The 19,718-nt window shown below is 43.0% G+C and overlaps 1 protein-coding gene across 2 annotated transcripts in view; it reads left to right on the top strand.

Annotated features, from left to right (window-relative positions):
• THSD7B (thrombospondin type 1 domain containing 7B) overlaps positions 1-19,718 on the top strand; it is an 807,368-nt gene that overhangs the window by 545,167 nt on the left and 242,483 nt on the right. For both annotated transcript variants that reach the window (XM_073634254.1, XM_073634253.1), the window contains exon 16: positions 9,899-10,077. In XM_073634254.1, the coding sequence (XP_073490355.1) occupies positions 9,899-10,077 (179 nt within the window). The remainder of the gene's footprint in view (positions 1-9,898; positions 10,078-19,718) is intronic.

Raw genomic sequence — 19,718 nt, 5'->3', positions numbered from 1 at the left:
TATTTTATTAAACAGCTCCGGGGGGGGATCTTCCTCCGGCTTCGGGGGTCTTCTTCCGGCTTCGGGGGTCCCTCCGCTTCATCTTCTCCCGGCGTCCGGTTGGTTCTTCTCCGCTCTCCGGCCTCTTCTCCCGGTGTCGCAGGTCTTCGGCCGGCCCCTCCGCTCTCTTCATGTAGCTCTATTGCGAGCGGAGGTCCGGACTTCTTGGCTTCTTGGCTTCTTGGCTTCTCTTCTCTTCCCCCAGATGTTGACACGACGCTCTCTCCGGCTGGACTGGTTTCTGAGGGCTGCGTTGTGACTTATATAGGCGGAGACCCCGCCCCCATATGATGTCACAGTCCCTGGGCATGCTGGGACTGTGACGTTTTAGGGGGCGTGGTCGGGGGGCGTGGTCGACCACGCCCCTAAAACGTCACAGTCCCAGCATGCCCAGGGACTGTGACATCATATGGGGGCGGGGTCTCCGCCTATATAAGTCACAACGCAGCCCTCAGAAACCAGTCCAGCCGGAGAGAGCGTCGTGTCAACATCTGGGGGAAGAGAAGAGAAGCCAAGAAGCCAAGAAGCCAAGAAGTCCGGACCTCCGCTCGCAATAGAGCTACATGAAGAGAGCGGAGGGGCCGGCCGAAGACCTGCGACACCGGGAGAAGAGGCCGGAGAGCGGAGAAGAACCAACCGGACGCCGGGAGAAGATGAAGCGGAGGGACCCCCGAAGCCGGAAGAAGACCCCCGAAGCCGGAGGAAGATCCCCCCCCGGAGCTGTTTAATAAAATATTTTAAAAACCTGTGTAGTGTGTTTTATTACTTACACTTTTTTCCTAGGTAAATGGGTAGGGGTACCATGTACCCCATACTCATTTACATAGGGTGGGGGGCCGGGATCTGGGGGCCCCCTTATTAAAGGGGGCTCCCAGATTCCGATAAGCCCCCGCCCGCAGACCCCGACAACCAACGGCCAGGGTTGTCGGGAAGAGGCCCTTGTCCTCATCAACATGGGGACAAGGTGCTTTGGGGGGGGGGGGGGCGCAGGGCGCCCCCCTCCCCCAAAGCACCCACCCCCCATGTTGAGGGCATGCGGCCTGGTACGGTTCAGGAGGGGGGGGGGCGCTCGCTCGTCCCCACCCCCTTTCCTGACCGGCCAGGCTGCGTGCTCGGATCGGGGTCTGGTATGGATTTTAGGGGGACCCCACGCCGTTTTTTCGGCGTAGCGGGGTTCCCCTTTATAATCCATACCAGACCTAAGGGCCTGGTATGCCCCGCGACGGGGCTCGCAAGGTGTCAATCTAGCCGATAAAAGCGGCAAGATTGACATCCTTTTCTAGTCCCGTCGCACCTGAGTCACGTTCAAAATGAACGGACTTGTCCGTGTGTGGGCAAGTCCGTTCATTCTGAAAGTCCGCCGGAACTCCGGCGAAAGTCCGTCGGAAAGACGGGCGGACTTAGCCCGCCGGAAAATCCCGGCGTGTGTGGGCAAGTCCGTTCGTTTTAAAGTCCGGCGCACCTGGCGGACAAAGTCCGTCGGAAAGTGTGCCGGACCAAGTAGGATAGAAAGTCCGCTCGTGTGTACGCGGCATAAGAATTACAGGCCTACAATATAAAACGCCAAATTTCCATGCAAAACAATTGTACCGCTTTGAGCATCAAAAATCTGAAATAATCATACCGCCAGGGAGGTTAATTAAATGTTGGACCTATAAGTGTTTGTGTGATCTCTCTTTGTACATCTTGCATACAACTCCAAAAATGTAATCTATCATGTAATCATAATAAAACAAGCCATTGCTTACCATCAGCATCATTGCATACAATTTTTTTTTTATTGTTTGTAATTATTGGTAGAAATGGAGGAGCACAGGGGTCCAAGTTTAATGGCTTCGGAATTTTGCCAAATGCCAGTAGAACTTCCAGTCTTACGTCTAGGGTCTGTAGAAATAATAGCAAAGCACACAGCAAAGTCCTTCAAGCTCTGGTTGTATCATGAGGCTCTTCTTTTGGTTCACACCTGCTCAGCTATCATACACAGAAGAAGAAGAGCGAAAACACATTTTATCCAGCTGGGTCCTTGCAGTAAGAGGCACGAGAACACTGTGAAAAGCAAATCTCTTTTTCAAGAAGTGTTTTCCTCAATTTAGGTCATAAATAAAAAGATTGTGTTAAAACCTGACACAAGGGTCAACGGCAGGCTGTCCAGTTCCACACTGGGGCAACAGTGGGCAAGTCTATGGACAGCACTCATGTATAAAATGTAAAAATAGACAAAACAAGAACATTAGTTTATTAACCCTTTCATCACCAGAGGACATTGTTGTCTAGACGGCCTAGGCCAACCAGCCTCAGCAGTATCAGTTACAGCGGAACTTTATGCTGTCAATCAACATTGACTGTTTTTAATCCTTATGCTGCTAGCATTAGTAAATAGATAGGAAAGTATATTATATTTACTTGTTTTAACCTCCCTGGCGGTATGATTATTTCGGATTTTAGGTGCTGAAAGCGGTACAATTATTTTGCATGGAAATTTGGCGTTTTATATTGTAGGTCTGTAAATCTTAACAATAACACACTTAAATCTGTCCAAACCAGAGTCTAGTAGATATCCCGGGTATGATAAAGTTTGAAACACAAAAACATAAATTATAATATAATAAATAAAAATAAATAATAAAAAAAAATAGTAATAAAATAAATTTCCCCACAATTCACTATCGCTCAATTCTGCAAGTGTTCTAATTTACTATCGCTGTTTTCTAGCTGGTCTAAAGCCACTTTTGACATAAAGGGACACTTTTTGGTTGCTATGGACAATCTCCAGTTTCCAGGCAGAAAGAAGAGTGTATATCATGTAAAACTGCATGCAGGGCATGGGCCAAAGCACTGGGGACAAAAGGGATGTGAAATCATTTCATACAGTACTGTAATCTGTAAGATTACAGTACTGTATGTGTTATGGTTTTTACTTTTTTTTTTAATTTGCCGCCAGGCTCCGCCCCCGTGCGTCGCGCCGCTCGCAGGGAACGGAGCCTGGCACGGAGAGGCTTCGGAGGAGGACGGAGCCCTCGGACACAGCGGGTGACATCGCAGGATCCCGGGGACAAGGTAAGTAACGCCGCCCCAGGATCCTGCAATGCGATCCCGAGTGTGGCTCGGGGTTACCGCTAATGGTGCTGAATTTTAACCCCGAGCCACACTCGGGAAAACCGCCAGGGAGGCTACACGTTTTACAATTATTCAATCGCATCCTGGTTTCCAGGCCTAGGCAAATGATGCCGTACATCCCCGGAGTCTTCGGGATGAGGGGGGAGGGTTTTCTCAGCTAAGCACACCCTCCTTCCTGCATACCTGAGCTAATGGCAGATGGATTCTAGGAAGTAAATGCTACATGAATCATCTGCCCTTACTTAAGATGGCCACGGCCAGAAATTCTACAGGGTGTTTTTATACTGATTTACCAGCAAAATAAAGCATGGAAATATGAATGGATGGTGGGGGGATTACTTTGAATGTTAAAAATGAATTAAATAACATTTTTGATTTGTGGTGCTCAGGTACGGTGTAGTTCCACTTTAACTTGTTGATAACCGTATGACTAATCTGCATACCTAAAAACATTTTTATTAAGTATATATATATATATATATATATATATATATATATATATATATATATATGGCTTTTGTTTGGTATACAATGAAAACACTGCTTTGTTGTTTTTTTGTTTTTGTTTTTAATAAAGTCTAACAAATGTGGACAAATGTTTAAAAAATGTTTGCACCGTTTATTTATTTTTTTTATACTGTTTTCTCTTTTTTTTTTTTTTTTCTAATACTGTAGTCTAGTTACTGCAGTATGCTGTATGCATCCCCCTTACATGTGATTACTACAGTATGTCATAGCTGACATAGTGATCATATGGTTAGGAACTGTTCTGATTGGTTCCTGATTGCCAGGGAAGTGGGCAACAGCAGTAACAGGGGATAGGGGATTGAGAGTTACCAGCCAGGCAAAGTGCTGGGTTGTGGCTCTTAAAGGGGTGACGTTTAGTAACATATTCCCAGCACAGTCTTCAGACAGAAAGGAGTTAAAGGTAACCTTTCCTGAAGGAAGCTTGAGAGTGCACTTCTGTTTCTGCAAATGCTAGTTGCCTGACTTTCCTACTGACTTTCTGGCTTTCCTAACAAATAGTTAGCATGCAGATAGGGACCCCTGAGTTTTCTGATCTGCTTACCTGCTCCAAGTAAATGGTTTAGAACTACTAAAACCGGTGAGTCAGGGTAACAACCAGGCAACTGGCAATATCAGGATATCAGAATTTTTCACTTTTGAGAGGTTTACTTTAAAGCCTAACTAATTTGGATTTTAATTGGACTATATAGTGTGAGGGTCTAATCAGGCCATTCCATGTCTATCCAATCAGAAGGCCGTCACACTTAGGGGTTGATTTACTAAAAACAAGTCTGCTCCGGGACTCAGACTTGATTCGCCGGGACTCCGGGACTTACATAAAATTCCGGGACAGACCCAGCGAATCTGGGACAGTTGGGAGGACTGTTAAAACCTTCAAATACATCAAGGGTGTGAATAAGATTCAAGAGGGCAGTATTTTACATATGAAACCAAGATCAAGAACACAAGGACATGACCTCAAACTAACTGGAGGAAAGTTCAAAACTAATCTTAGAAAGTATTCCAGGAAGATCATTGGAAATACATAGGGGTTGATTTACTAAAACTGGAGAGTGCAAAATCTGGTGCAGCTCTGCATAAAAAACAATCAGCTTCCAGAGTTTTTTTTGTCAAAGCTTAATTGAATAAGCTGAAGTTAGAAGCTGAATGGCTACCATGCACAGCTGCACCAGATTTTGCACTCTCCAGTTTTAGTAAATCAATCCCTTAGGGGATTAACACATGTTACAATCTGACCACAAAATCTTTACATAATCATTTTCAATTCTATATTTAGCAAAGCTATGTAATTTTGAAAAACCACCTAGTCTATCCAATCAATCTGTATCCAGTCAGGCAATGCCTTGCATTACTTGGTTGTTGGCAGACCTACAGGAGATTGTACAATCAGATTGTATTGTGTATGATGAAGTTTAGTCATATGGCCAACTTTGACAGATTCATTGGGGGTGATTTACAAAAACGGGAGCACTCAAGAGTCTGGTGCAGTTGTGCATTGGAGCCAATCAGTTACAATAGCGTTGCTGTGTTCAAAAACGTGAGTTTTTTTCCGTGTTTATCTGCTTTTTTGCATTAGTGTTTTTCCGTTTTTTAGCAAGAAAACACAAGCCATGGGATCAAAAATGCTCAAAAACATCTGTTAGCCGTGTTTTACCGTGTTTACCGGCGTTAGAGCATTTTTACAGCTCAAAAACTCCTCGTACTAGTTCTGGGGGGTGTTTTCGTACAGAAAAAGCCAATGCCAAAAAACGCTGATAACAGCCTATGTATGCATGGACACATAGGATAACATGCTGGGTAGTTTACTGGCTGTAAAAGAAAAACGCCTGAAACAAAAAAACAGCAGCTGTATAAGCGTCCTGTGTGCATGAGGTCTAAAACCTGAAAGCTGATTTCTATGCATAGCTGCCCCAGATTTTGCACAATCCAATTTTAGAAAATCAACTCCTTTGAATCCATTATGTACTCTTAAATTAAATTCAACTCCAGACTCACCATTTATTCACCATTGACCCTCCTCCATATTGGAGCACCCACGACCTATTAAAAAAAAAATTATATATATCTTGTTTCCAGGTGTCTTGGGTCCAGTCGCATCAAGTCATAGGATATGTTTATCTTTTTTTTTTTCATCTGGCTGAATCCTTAAACTAACACCATTCACCAAAATAATCCATACACATCCACTATTTAATGGGCCTGCAGTCTGTTTGTCAACTGTTTGTATGGAATGAGCAGTGTGTGTTAGTTGTGCTCATGTGCAATGCTCTCTGCACACTACAAATCCCATAGTCTATAGTTCATATCAGTGGCAAGCAAGAGGGGGTGGCTACGTTTCTACACACAGGGGGACCATAGAGAATGAACGTAGCCACACTCTAACAGGAATTCAGATCACAGCAGCAAAAAAAATTGAGTTTGGAGACTTGGAGGAGGCTGAGAGCAATAGAAGGTTTTTTTAAAGAATACATACATGAATAGAATTTTTTTAAACCAGAGTTCAGTGTCACTAAGGTAGGGTTACTAGGCATCCCAGGTTTCTGGGGATAGTCCCATCTAAATAGTCTCAGGCAGGGCTTTTTTTCTCAGAAAATAAGTGCAGGAACTCAACAATAGATGACCCACCAACATCCCCCCCCCCACACACACACACACACAATTTCGCCAACACTGGAAGGGTCTTATACCGGGACTGCATTACTTACAGAGTGCAGAGTTCTGGGGGGGGGGGGTTGAGTGTTACAGAATTTAGAGTTCAGAGGTGTGCTATTTGAAGAGTTTAGGGGGTTCTGTATACATAGTGCAGAATTCAGAGGTGCACTGCATACAGACTGCAGAGTTCAGGGGTGCACTATACAGAGTGCAGAGTTCAGGGGTGCACTACACAGAGTGCAGAGTTCAGGGGTGCACTACACAGAGTGCAGAGTTCAGGGGTGCACTACACAGAGTGCAGAGTTCAGGGGTGCACTACACAGAGTGCAGAGTTCAGGGGTGCACTACACACAGAGTGCAGAGTTCAGGGGTGCACTACACAGAGTGCAGAGTTCAGGGGTGCACTACACACAGAGTGCAGAGTTCCTCCTTCTTCCACAGCTGCTTACCTCTGCATCCCCCATCCTCATCTCACTTTCACCCCTCTTTAGCTCTGACCTCTGCATGCAACTCCCCTTCCACTGCGCTCATTTCTCCCTCCCTCCTTAAAAGCTCCATCGTCCACATGTCTTACTTGTGTTGCTGTATTACGTTGAAGCACCCAGCCAGCTCTAGTACCTTCCCGCACACTCTAGGTAGCTCTGCCTCCTCACTTGTAGGGAGATCATCCAGTGGGGGTTTGCTGGTATCTGCACTGCACCCCGGCACTAGAATCTCCCTTCTCCCCATCCTGCACTCAGTGGGAGTCGCTCAGGAGATCATATCTGTGGAAGCCATTGGGAGACAAGCTGCCACTTGTGAACACAGAAGTCGGACTTTTGTGTTTACAAGTGATAATGGTGAGCAGAGAGCAGTGGGCCTGAGCCAGAGGTGGTGGAACTGAGTTCCACCAAGTTCCAGCTGAAAAAAAGCCCTGGTCTCAGGTAGTGTCCCTCTTCTGTCTTACCAGACCGAGATAGAAACTGACCATGAGGAACTCTGCAACATACCAGCATTGTTGCCAACGTAGGATAGGAAAAATCCTTGGAACTACTCTCTTTTTGTCTTTGTTGTAGTCCGTATCCCATTTGTGTCCCCATTTCAAAAGTTGAGTCACCAGCCAAGAGCTGAACTGTAATTTCCATGGGAACTTTTCTCCAGTCACTTGCGGTACAGTGATTAGGAGTATTTTGTCAGTAGAAGGACCGTGGCGTATATTTGCAGTGTCACTGTGTAGTTTTGGAATGTCGTTTTAATATAATGCAGATTTAATGTCACTGCACAGATTTTTTTTAGTACTACAACAAAATGGCGACTGTCTCGGCATATGATAAACATTTCTTGGTAAGAAAAGGCCTCAGCTTGCACTCCTACCCATGGGTGAACCCCCAACTAACGCGTTTCGTCCAGTAGGGGCTAATTCGGTGTTGGATTGGTAGGCAGGTGACTTAGGTGAGTATAGCAGCCAGAGCTGCCTTTTTTTTTTTCTTGTAAGATGCTAGGGACCAGAATGTTTATTTTTTGCCAAAGCTAGACTTGACCTTTAAATCAGTAGTATTAAATCAGGGGAACCAATGGAAATTGGACAGTTCCTGCTCTTGAATCCATTATACCACTTACCCACAATGAATAATTGGCCAAAGATTGTTTAAGCCTGTGGATAAAAATGGCCGCCTCTTCTGTGTATGTGAGACGGTTACTGGCGGATTTACGGCTTTATGCTGACAGAGCGACAAGCAGCTATTAATATTACAAGACAGCGGCAGTTCTGCATCCCCGGATGACTAAGCTGAGTGATTTGGTCTCAAGCTGCAACCTAAGCAATATATCCGGGATATAGCGTACGCGCCGAGCACCAAGTCTCCTGATACTTCCCGCGTTTCCACTGAATTCCTGCCCACAGCAGCCTGCAAAAGCAGCTCAGACATGCCGCACAATGTTATTTACAGTTTATGTACGCCAAGCACAACTTTTTTCACCAAATAATAGATTTTGATATAGAAGGAAAAAAAATTATTCTGAGAATAAAGAAATACAGGAGTAATATACGCAACAAAAGTGCTCTGATAGACAGACATTTGTCTGGATAAGGAAAAAAATAATATTAAAAAAAAGTTAATCACGTAACTCCCGTTAAGTGGGCTTCTCTGGGAGGTGACATGGATTCTGTATCTTGTGACCATTGTGATTGGTTCTCACAGCAGTCACATGATTTGGAGACATCCCACTGGCTCCTAATCAGAAGCCTTGACTGAGAGTGGTCGTATCTGACTGCTGTGATTGGTCGTCACAGCAGTCACATGATTGGGAGCCCATCCCACTGGCTCCTAATCAGAAGCCTTGACTAAGAGTTGTCCTATGTGACCACTGTGATTGGTCGTTACAGCAGAAGAGAAATATTACAGCACACACATGCAAAAAGATTCACCTCCAGCAAGGCTAATTTAAAAACACCTAAACATTTCTCAAAGAGACATTTTCAAAAATATGGGGATTTGGTCACACCATATTGCTATATGCTAAGCCCACTTACTGCGACAAAGTACCCCATAATTAGTGATTCCTACACTTTCCATAGATTTGTGAGATCCTGCTTCTCTGAACCATGAGAGCTACACTCTTCTAAATGGGAGAATTTAAAGGTCTCCACCTATGACACAAGTGGACACTAATGAGAGGTACTTAATGAGGGAGTCAGCAGTCACATGATTGGGAGCCTGTCCCACTGTCTCCTAATCAGAAGCCTCAACCTAAAATGGTCAGTGACAGTTCAGTCTGTGTGCTGGGAGCACACAGGGATGGCAGGACAGATCAGATCACTTCTGATTGGTCAGCACTAGCATGTGACCATGCTGACCAATCAGAACCTCTCTGATCCATCCTGCAGCAGTTTTAAAATCCAACGACTGCTGCACCACACTGCTTGAAACTGAATCACTCACAGAGGTGGAGGGGAAGGTGTAGGGCAGTGGTTGTCTACTTATGAGCTAAAGGGGGCCTCAAATGCAGCTCCTGACATCACCAAAGGGCTGCACATAATGTTCAATATATGTCATGCTTGAGAGGACTGTCAGAAACTAAAGACCTAATAGAAGAAATGAGGGTCAGAGTGTGTGGACAGGATACATTGTTGGTGGGGATATGCTGCAGAAGACAATGTAAAACTGGGAACATGTTACATGAGGCTAGTAGAGATCAATGCTATTACCCTAATCAATGTTCCCATTACAGACTGCTGAGGGAGGTCCGCGGGCTACACATCATATACCGATGGGGCCGCAAGTGGCCCCCGGGCCAAAGGTGGCGTATAGGGGTGTAGGGTGTTCACCTTTTCATTTTTTATGAAAAAGGTGAAATAACCCTTAAAGATATTGAAGATGAATTTTGAAATGACTATAACATGTTAAACATTCTATGAAGTTTTAGTGATTGGGGTTACATGTACTTTAAAAGGACAGCAGAAAACAGCAGTGCTTAGTTGTGTTTATTGGTTTTGACAACTCCTCATCTTAAATCAATATCTTTTATTGTAATTAGTCCAGTGTTCCTCTTTAATGTCTACCCATCTGCCATTTGTCCGCAGGTTACATTGAAGAAAGGTGTGAAGTATCTTGCCCGTTTGATTGTAAGCTGAGCGACTGGTCCAGTTGGTCTTCCTGCAGTGCCTCCTGCGGGACTGGAGTCAAGGTTCGATCCAAGTTCCTCAAAGAAAAACCTTATAATGGAGGATCCCCATGTCCAAAGCTTGACCTCAAAAATCAGGTGAGTTTCTGTTAAAGTGCCTCATAAATAGCAGACTGACTTTATTTATTTAAACATGATATTTAATTATTATTACTGTATGTAGTACAGTTTATATGCTACTAAAACACTCACACAATCATATCACTCGATGTTGCAGGAGAATAAATTGCCCTTGGCGTGGTATAGGAACAAGAGTCACAGAGGTTCCAGTTGTGACCTCCTCTCATACTTTTGGGGGCTCTCTCTTCCAAGACATGTCCCGTGCACTCCTGCCCTCTGATTGGTTACACAGCTGTCTATCAGGGTGTACAGTGAAGACATGGTGGAGAGTGGAGACATTGGTGAGGTGGGGAGTTTAAAAGGGATGGAGGCAATGTTGATTTACTAAAGGCAAATAGGCTGTTCAATTTGCCAGGGAAGAGAATGATGTGAAGCTCTGCTGACCATCATCCAATCATGTTCAAGCAAAAATTCACTTTTTTTTTCCTTGCATGTGATTGGGAATTGGAGTGAAACTTCACCTCATTCACTAAATTCTGGGGCAAATTTCCTTGCAAAGTAAAGAGCATATTTACCTTAAAATCAACTCCTCTGTGTCACGATCAGGGGTCAGGCTCGGAGACCGGTAGCTATAGCAGTAGGGGGACTCCTACCGACTGGCAGGATAGGTATACAAGCAGGTTATATAGAAAGAAAGAAGAGAACCGCGCTTAGGATAACAGAAAAAAGGTTGCTGCCTCCCCTAGTAAGGCTCCCCAAAGGGGGCTCTAAATAGTAACATATAAACAAAAAGTGGGGTTAAATGGCGCTACCTGAAACTAAGAGCACAGGTTGTAAGAGGATGGGACTGTTTTAGCCGGTTCAGCCAGGTATCTGCTATATGGGTCCCAGAAGCATCCCGGATTCAGTCACCCCTACAGGGGTAACACACATATACAGTAGTTGCTCTCTGTTTAAGCCGGTTCAACTCGGTATCTGCTATATGGGTCCCAGAAGCATCCCGTAGGCCCTAGATGAAATGGATATAGCCATAGATGTATTCCTGTACACAACACAACCTCTGCCAGTACATCTATGGCTATATCCAACATCCATTCTTGCTTCACATGGACTGCTGATTTGCCCCAGGTTCCTTTCCCAGATCAGTCCAGGCACACAGCAACTGTCACTCTTTCTGGATCAATGATCAGTCTAGGGGTTGCCTTTTTTTAATATTTATTGCTGAATAAACATGGATAGGGCTCATGATTAGCGCCCCCTAATCCATGCATCCGGCCCCCTAATTTACACACGGGCCGTCGGACGCATTGATTCCAATGGGTTTTTTTTTCTTTAGAAGCATGTTAATTAGAGCCAGAGGCTCTAATAGGCTTCAAAAGAGGGTGGGCTCAGGGCACAGAGCACTGCGCCCTGAGTCCACCCATTTGTGTGACAATAACAAACTCATATTGACCCGACCAATCTGTGACTCGACCGACCGGGTCTATTTTTCCGTGGACAGCCTTTTTGATTTTAGCAAATCAACCCCAATATTTTTTACATTTCTTTAAAGCAGTTATAGTTTTCTATTTTCTATCCACTATCTATCCATCTATCTATCTATCTATCTATCTATCTATCTATCTATCTATCTATCTATCTATCTATCTATCTATCTATCTATCTATCTATCATCTTTTTTTTTAATTACAAATAAAGAGCAACATTCTGAATAATAGCATTTCATATTTCTATGTGGAAATTCTTTCATCGTGTTAATGAGATTATAATAGCTTATTTCTGTAAAATTTCATTAATATCCCTCTGCATTGTCGCTAAAGGGATGCTCTAAATAGATTATTCTTGCATGCAGGGGTTATTTAGACGCTGGCAGCTTAATGAATTCAATTTTTATTCGTCTCTTCACCAGATGTGCTAAACTTGTAACAAAATGATCAGCAGAATCACACTTGATGATCTCAGCGAGGGGTATGAAATCACTGCAGTAATGAGCAGGAATAATACCCTGGCATTATACGTGTTAGGAGTATTATAATGATACCTCTCCAGCGGTCTAAACTTACACTATTTGTGTGCTTTTTAGGCTGTAGACAGATTACAAGAATGGGTTTATCAGGACTACATAGCCTTCAATTTAAAGTTAATTTATGTATCATAGCTGCCGGGAACATCCATAGAGGTGTGTAAAGTATAAGAACAGCTCAGAAAAGCACATTGTCAGGATGGAAATACAAGAGTTGTAGTTGCTGACTTGTTAAGACCAGGCCTTTTTCTGACATTTGTTGTTTACAAGTAAAAATCTGTATTTTTTGCTAGAAAATTACTTAGAACCCCCAAATATTATATATTTTTTTAGCAGACACCCTAGAGAATAAAATGGTGATCGTTGCAATATTTTATGTCAAACTGGACTTGTGCAGCGGTCTTTCAAACGCAATTTTTGGGGAAAAAATACACTTTAATTAATTAAAAAAAAAAAAACAGTAAAGTTAGCCTGATTGTTTTTGTATAATTTGAAACATTATAACATGTCATGTACTAAAATTGCGCACGCTAGTGGAGTGGCAACAAACCATGGAACGTAAAAAAAATCTCCATAGGTGATGCTTTAAAAATATTTGCAGGTTACTTGTTTAGAGTCACAGAGGAGGCTTAGTGCTAGAATTATTGCTCTCACTCTAATGATTGCAGCAGTATCTCCCATGTGTGGTTTGAACACCGTTTACATATGTGGGCATGACTTAAGCATGCGTTCACTTCTGTGCGCGGGCACAGAGGGATGGGGCACTTTAAAGTTAGCCCGATTTTTTGTATAATTTGAAAGATGATGCTACGCCAAGTAAATAGATACCTAACATGTCATGCTTTAGAGGGGTGGGGCACTTTAACCTCCCTGGCGGTATGATTATTTCAGATTTTTGGTGCTGAAAGCGGTACAATTATTTTGCAAGGAAATGTGGCGTTTTATATTGTAGGCCTGTAATTCTTAGGAATAACTCACTCACAAATCTGTCCAAACCAGAGTCTAGTAGACATCCCGCGTAAGATAAAGTTTGAAAAACTAAATCATAAATTATAATATAATAAATAACTATAAATAATTATAACAAATAATAATATAATAATGATAAAAATTATTCAATAATGTAATCAAATCAAAAACACTGAAATTTGCTCAGTTGCAGAATTGTCGCTGATATTACTTTTCAGTGTTTGATGACGGATTTCCCCACAAATCACTATCGTTCAATTCTGCGAGTGATTGTAATTTATTATCGCTGTTTTCTAGCTGGTCTAAAACCGCTTTTGATGTAAAGGGACGGTTTTGGTTGCTATGAACATTTTCCAGTTTCCAGGCAGAAAGAACAGTATATATAATATAAAACTGCATGCAGGGCACTGGACAAACCACTAGGGACAAAAGGGAGGTGAAATAATTTCATACAGTAATGTAATCTGTAAGATTACAGTATACTGTATGTATAGTGTGTGTTTTACTTTTTGAATTTGGCGCCTTTCTCCGTCCCCGTGTGTCGCAACGCTCGCAGGGAACGGAGGCCGGCTCCATGATAGATCGAGCAGAGGACGAGCCTCTCACACTGCGGGGAGACATCGCAGGATCCAGGGGACAAGGTAAGTAAGCTCTTCCTGGATCCTGCGATGTGATCCCGAGTCTGCCTCGGGGTTACCGCTTTTGGTTCTGAAATTCCACCCTGAGCCACACTCAGGAATACTTTTTTTTAAAAACTTTTATTTTTTAATTTTATTTTTACACTAATTTTATTTTTACACTATCCCTTTATTTTTATTTTTTAATCACTTTTATTCCTATTACAAGGAATGTAAACTTCCCTTGTAATAGAAATAAGCATGACAAGTCCTCTTACAAGTAAAAAAAAATCCTGTTTATCTGCCTGAGAACCAGAAGTGACTTCAGAGGTTGCTCCAGTCCTCCAAGGGCATAGAGCCGAGGGGGGGTCATCCTGCCCTCACTCGACTTCCTGCCTAGTTATTGGCAGCATTGGATCAGTGTCGGGCCTACCGATGGCTCAGTTAAAGCTAGGAACTGACCGCAAAGCGGCGGGAGGGGGGGGGCACATCTCCCGCTGCCTAAAAAAAGTGATCTTGTGGAGAATGCGTGGCTGGGACCACTTTTATTGGAAAGCCGGCTGCCTAATGAAAGATACCGGGGTTATGGCAGCTAGCTGCTGCCAAAACAACGGTATTTAATGTCAAAGTAATAACATGTATTTACAGTTAGGCGGTCGGCAAGTGCTTAAAAGGTCAGGTTCTGGAACTGTCATCCTGATCCTTTCTTCATTGCTTGGAATGCTGTTGACTGAATGAGCACATCTACAGTGCCTTGAAAAAGTATTCATACTCCTTGAAATTTTCCACATTTTGTAATGTTACAACCAAAAACATAAATGTATTTTATTGCGATTTTATGTGATGGACCAACACAAAGTGGCACATACTTGTGAAGTGGAAGGAAAATGATAAATGGTTTTCAACATTGTTTACAAATAAATATGTGAAAAATGTGGGGTACATTTGTATTCAGCCCCCCGAGTCAATATTTTGTAGAACCACCTTTGCTGCAATTACAGCTGCAAGTCTTTTTGGGGATGTCTCTTCCAACTTCGCATATCTAGAGAGTTTACACTTTTGCCCATTTTTCTTTGCAATATAGCTCAAGCTCTGTCAGATTGGATGGAGAGCATCTGTGAACAGCAATTTTCAAGTCTTGACACAGATTCTCAATTGGATTTAGGTCTGGACTTTGACTGGGCCATTCTAAAGCCCCATACACACGTTCGGACTTTGTACAAACTTTCCTGTGGATTTTTGTACAAAGGGCGTTGGCCATAAGTTTGTTTGTATTGCATACAGATGGCAGGACTTTTCCAGCCAACTTTCACCAAATCGCGTTGTTTTTCAGCTCTTTACCACCACCATTTGGTCAACTTCTGTATTGTTGTCTGATGTTGCTTGTTGTAAAAGCGGCGAGATTGACACCTTGCAAGCTAGGTTTACACTGGTGCGGGGATCCGACTTGGATCCCCGCCAATGCCAGGCACTGTGTTTTGTATGAATCTTGAGAGGGAACGCCAAGCCAAATTTTAAATAAAAAACCGGCATGGGTTCCCCTCCAGGAGCATACCAGGCCCTTAGGTCTGGTATGGATTTTAAGAGGAACCCCTACGCTGAAAAAACATTGTGGGGGTCCCCCCAAAAACCATACCAAACCAGACCCTTATCAGAGCATGCAGCCCGGCCGGTCAGGAAAGGGGGTGGGGACAAGCGAGCACCCCCCCCGAGCTGTACCAGGCCACATGCCCTCAACATGGGGGGTGGGTGCTTTGGGGGAGGTGGGCGCCCTGCGGCCCCCCCCAAAGCACCTTGTCCCCATGTTGATGAAGACAAGGGCCTCTTCCCGACCACCCTGGCCGTTGGTTGTCAGGGTCTGTGGGCGGGGGGCTTATCAGATCCCGGCCCCCCCACCCTATGTGAATGAGTATGGGGTACATCATACCCCTACCCATTCACCTAGGGAAAAAAGTGTCAATAAAAAAGACACACTACACACTACACACATGTCATCCTATGACCATGCCCCCTTATGACCTCACAGTCCCAGCATGCCCCGGGACTGTGATGTCATAGGGGGCGGGGTCACTGCCTATATAAGTCATTGTGGAGAACTCCTCACAGCATTACAGAGGGAGAGAGCGTCGTGTCAACATCTGAAGAAGAGAAGAGGGGAGAAGACGACGAAGAAGACCGGGCCACCGCTAGCAAAATAGCGGCAAAAGAGCAGAAGATTGTGGAGGAGCCCGGCAGAAGAACCGGAGAGCGGGAGAAGAAGCCGAACACCGGGATTAATGATTAATGCTCTCCTTACCTGGCCTTTCAGTTTCGGTGGACGGCCATGTCTTGGTAGGTTTGCAGTTATGCCTTTCTGTTTTCGGATGATGGATTGAACAGTGCTCCGGAGGTGAGATGTTCAAAGCTTGGGATTTCTTTTTATAACCTAACCCTGCTTTAAACTTCTCCACAACTTTATCCCTGACCCTGTCTGGTGTGTTCCTTGGTCTTCAGGATGCTATTTGTTCACTAAGGTTGTCCAATAAAGCTCTGAGGGCTTCTCAGAATAGCTGTATTTATACTGCGATTAAATTACTCACAGGTGGACTCTATTTACTAATTAGGTGACTTCTGAAGGCAATTGGTTCCACTAGATTTTAGTTAGGGGTATCAGAGTAAAGGGGGCTGAATACAAATGCACACCACACTTTTCAGATATTTATAATTTTGAAAACCATTTATTATTGTCCTTCCACTTCACAATTATGTACCACTTCGTGTTGATCTATCACATAAAATCCCAATAAAATACATTTACGTGTTTGGTTGTAACATGACAAAATGTGAAAAATTTCAAGGGGTATGAATACTTTTTCAAGACACTGTATGTTACAAAATACATTAATTAGCACTGCAAGCGCCGATTGAACAAGAATTTACTGTTAGTCCTATATCAATGCCTTTTGAACAAGAATGACCATAGATGGCTCCAAATCCCTGCCTAACTGGCCAAATTTTGATCCATCTATGACCACTTTAAAGAGGACCTATCCACCCCCATTTTACAGAAAAATATATGAAGAGGGCCTACAATAAAAGTACATTTATCTACCTCCATGCTGCCTCTCTTTTTCCTCTTGTCCTGTTCATGGTGCCATTCTGCTGCCTGTGCCCTCGCTCCCACTCCACCATTTTGAAAATTCTTTCCACGGTCAGCTCATGATATATTCGCAGTGCGCATGCATGAGATGGAGCACATAGGGCTTGATTTACTAAAGGCAAAAAGACAATGCAGTTTGCAAAGTACAGTTGCACTCTGCAAAGCAGTCCAGAGGTTAGTAAATGAGCAGAAGCTCTGCTGACTTCCATCATCCAATCATGTGCAAGCAAAAATGCTGTGTTTTTTTTTTGTTGTTGTTTATTTTCCTTGCACATGATTGGGCACTCTTAGCAAAGCGAAGCTTTACCTCATTTACTATGCTCTGGAGCAATTGCACAAACAGATTAATTTTTGTCATCCTGCACAGGATGAGCCGCATTACATTATAGGGTTGATTTACTAAAGACAATTAGATTGTGCACTTTGCAAAGTGCACATTCTGTTTGCCTTTAGTAAATCAACCCTATAATGTCATGCGGCTCATCCTGTGCAGGCACCTTATGACAAAAATTCATCTGTTTGAAAGAAAAATAATACATCCTTCCCCCTTCCTAACAAATTGTTAATACCTACTATTGCTGCTCTCTTTTGTTAAATTTCAAACTATATATGTGACTTTTAAATTCTCAATTTATTGTGAATTTGTATATACTACTCTGTAAAACTTAACAAAAAATAAGATGGAAGAGATGGATGTAATGTGTCATTGGGCATGTGCAAAATGAGCCACGTGATGTCATTCTCTCCATCTAACGCATGTGCAGCCCCTAGGGGGCATCAGTGCACCTGGGCTACATTATCAGTGCCTTCAGGGAAACCCAAAAGTGGACACGAGAAGGGTAAGTAAATCAAGAAGGGGGGGTCCACTTTAAGGATAAAGATGACAGCCATGGAGCACCTTCAAAAACAAGTGAGTGATGGCAGTTATTGGCGCTCAGATTAAATAGGTCATGTACTGTAGAGGCTGTACACAAAAAAGGCAAGCAGAGGGCAAAAGAGTAGTCATCAGTAATGCTTGGCTCCCCGCACCTGGACTCCCTGCACCTGATCTTTTCCCTATTGCTTACTAAACCATTTTTCTGACCGGTGTCTGTGTATGAAGGCTGCCATCTTGGTAGAGGCAGGGCTTTGCTTCCACATGCCACAACTGCCCTCCTGATGATTAATATGCTGATGACTAGTGAGGAATATTCACGAAGTAGCAAAAGAGGTGGAGGAAGCACATACCCACAGAATCATTGCTGCAGAAGCAGAGAGATCCTTGCACTGCATGTCCTTGGGTACAGCTTCCTCTCCAGCAAGGAGAGCAGTGAGCAGCACAGTAGCGACATTGCCAAATCTCACTCCAAATTTAATGAAACTAGAAGTCAGAGGCAGCAGCTTCTTAGATGATCTCACACTGCAGGAATACAGCTATGAGGCTCAAGGTACAGGAGTGCCTAGGAAGGAAGTGCAGTGCTATTTTTCAGGAGAAATTCAGGACAAAAGATACATTTTCATGGTAAGGCTGATATTAGGATTTCTAGATGTTTTCTATACCATAGCAAATCTTCACTTTTTAGGTTTAATGTACAACCTTCCAAGACAAACATGTAACCTGCCACTGCTGATTTCCTCCTGAAAATGCTAGTTCTCTGGCTGCCTTTGGTTTGAAGTAAATCAGCTTCCAAATTCAGCTTGTTCAATTAAGCTTTAACAAAAAAAAAATTAGTAGCTAATTAGTTTGTATACAGAATTGCACCTGATTTTGCACTCTCCGGTTTTAGTAAATCATCCCAAATATATATATATATATATATATATATATATATTATTATATATTATATTATATATTATATTATAAAAAATAATAATAGTATATATATATATATATATATATATATATATATATATATATATATATATATATATATATATATATATATATACTATTATTATTTTTTTTATTATTATTCATTAGTATATTTTTTATGTATTATTTATTTTAGTTTTGTCCCCTGAAGTCTTTAGGCTGGTGTCCATGACACCCAGCATTGACAGTATTGCCATCAGTCTTCCAGGTCAAGTGACCCTTGGTGTCCTAAATTAAAATAATGACTTTATATTGTGACAGAAAAGCAGCACTACAGGGGCAGCTCCAGATTGAATGTTAGAATTGCACAGCTTGAGCCTTTTTTCTAGCTGGGGGACCATTTTAAAAAATTAGCTCAGAGTCGGGCTATAACCCTGTATAAGCTCTGACACAAAAGGAGTTGATTGACTAAAAGCAATTAGACTGTTCTCTTTGCATTAGAATTTGCGCTTTTGCAACGGGATATTCCCCAGAGCTTAGTACATGAAATGGAGCTCTGTTGACTACCATCATCCAATCAGGTGCAAGAAAATATGATAAAATGTCACCATATTCACTAAGTTCTGGAAAAAATTCCTTTGCAAAGTGAACAGCCTATTGGCCTTTGGTAAATTAATTCAACATATTATGCAGGGATGAAACTCAGGGTTTCCACGTGTAATATAGGATGGTGGGGGAGGTAAGTTTTGGTTGTTCTGGCGAGTGCTCAGCATACAAACCAAGCAACTATCATTTTAGTCAGCAAGAACATGTAAGCAGGTTGAAAATATGCCAGTTAGGTGCTGCCCCAGAAGGGAGGGTAAGAGTTAATGTTTTCCCAGTACTTTGGTTTTGCGGGTTTTATCATTGGGTCCGATCTGCTGCTCCTATGTTATCAAAAAAGTGGGACAGTGGTCTAAAGCCCGTGGTTGGGAGTGGTGTGGAGAAAGAGAGCCCTCGAGCATGGAGGCTCAGTGCCCATAGGTGAGCCCGTAAGGGAGAAGATTGGAGAATTGCACCTGCGAGGAGTGAAGGAATGTCGCCTACTGCTAGTGCTACCGTCATGTAGAAGGTCATTCA

Source organism: Aquarana catesbeiana, linkage group LG06 (genome assembly GCF_042186555.1).
Source record: "Aquarana catesbeiana isolate 2022-GZ linkage group LG06, ASM4218655v1, whole genome shotgun sequence".
Classification (NCBI taxonomy): domain Eukaryota; kingdom Metazoa; phylum Chordata; class Amphibia; order Anura; family Ranidae; genus Aquarana; species Aquarana catesbeiana.
Note: the sequence above shows the minus strand (reverse complement) of the source record. Positions and strands in the feature narration are given on the sequence as shown.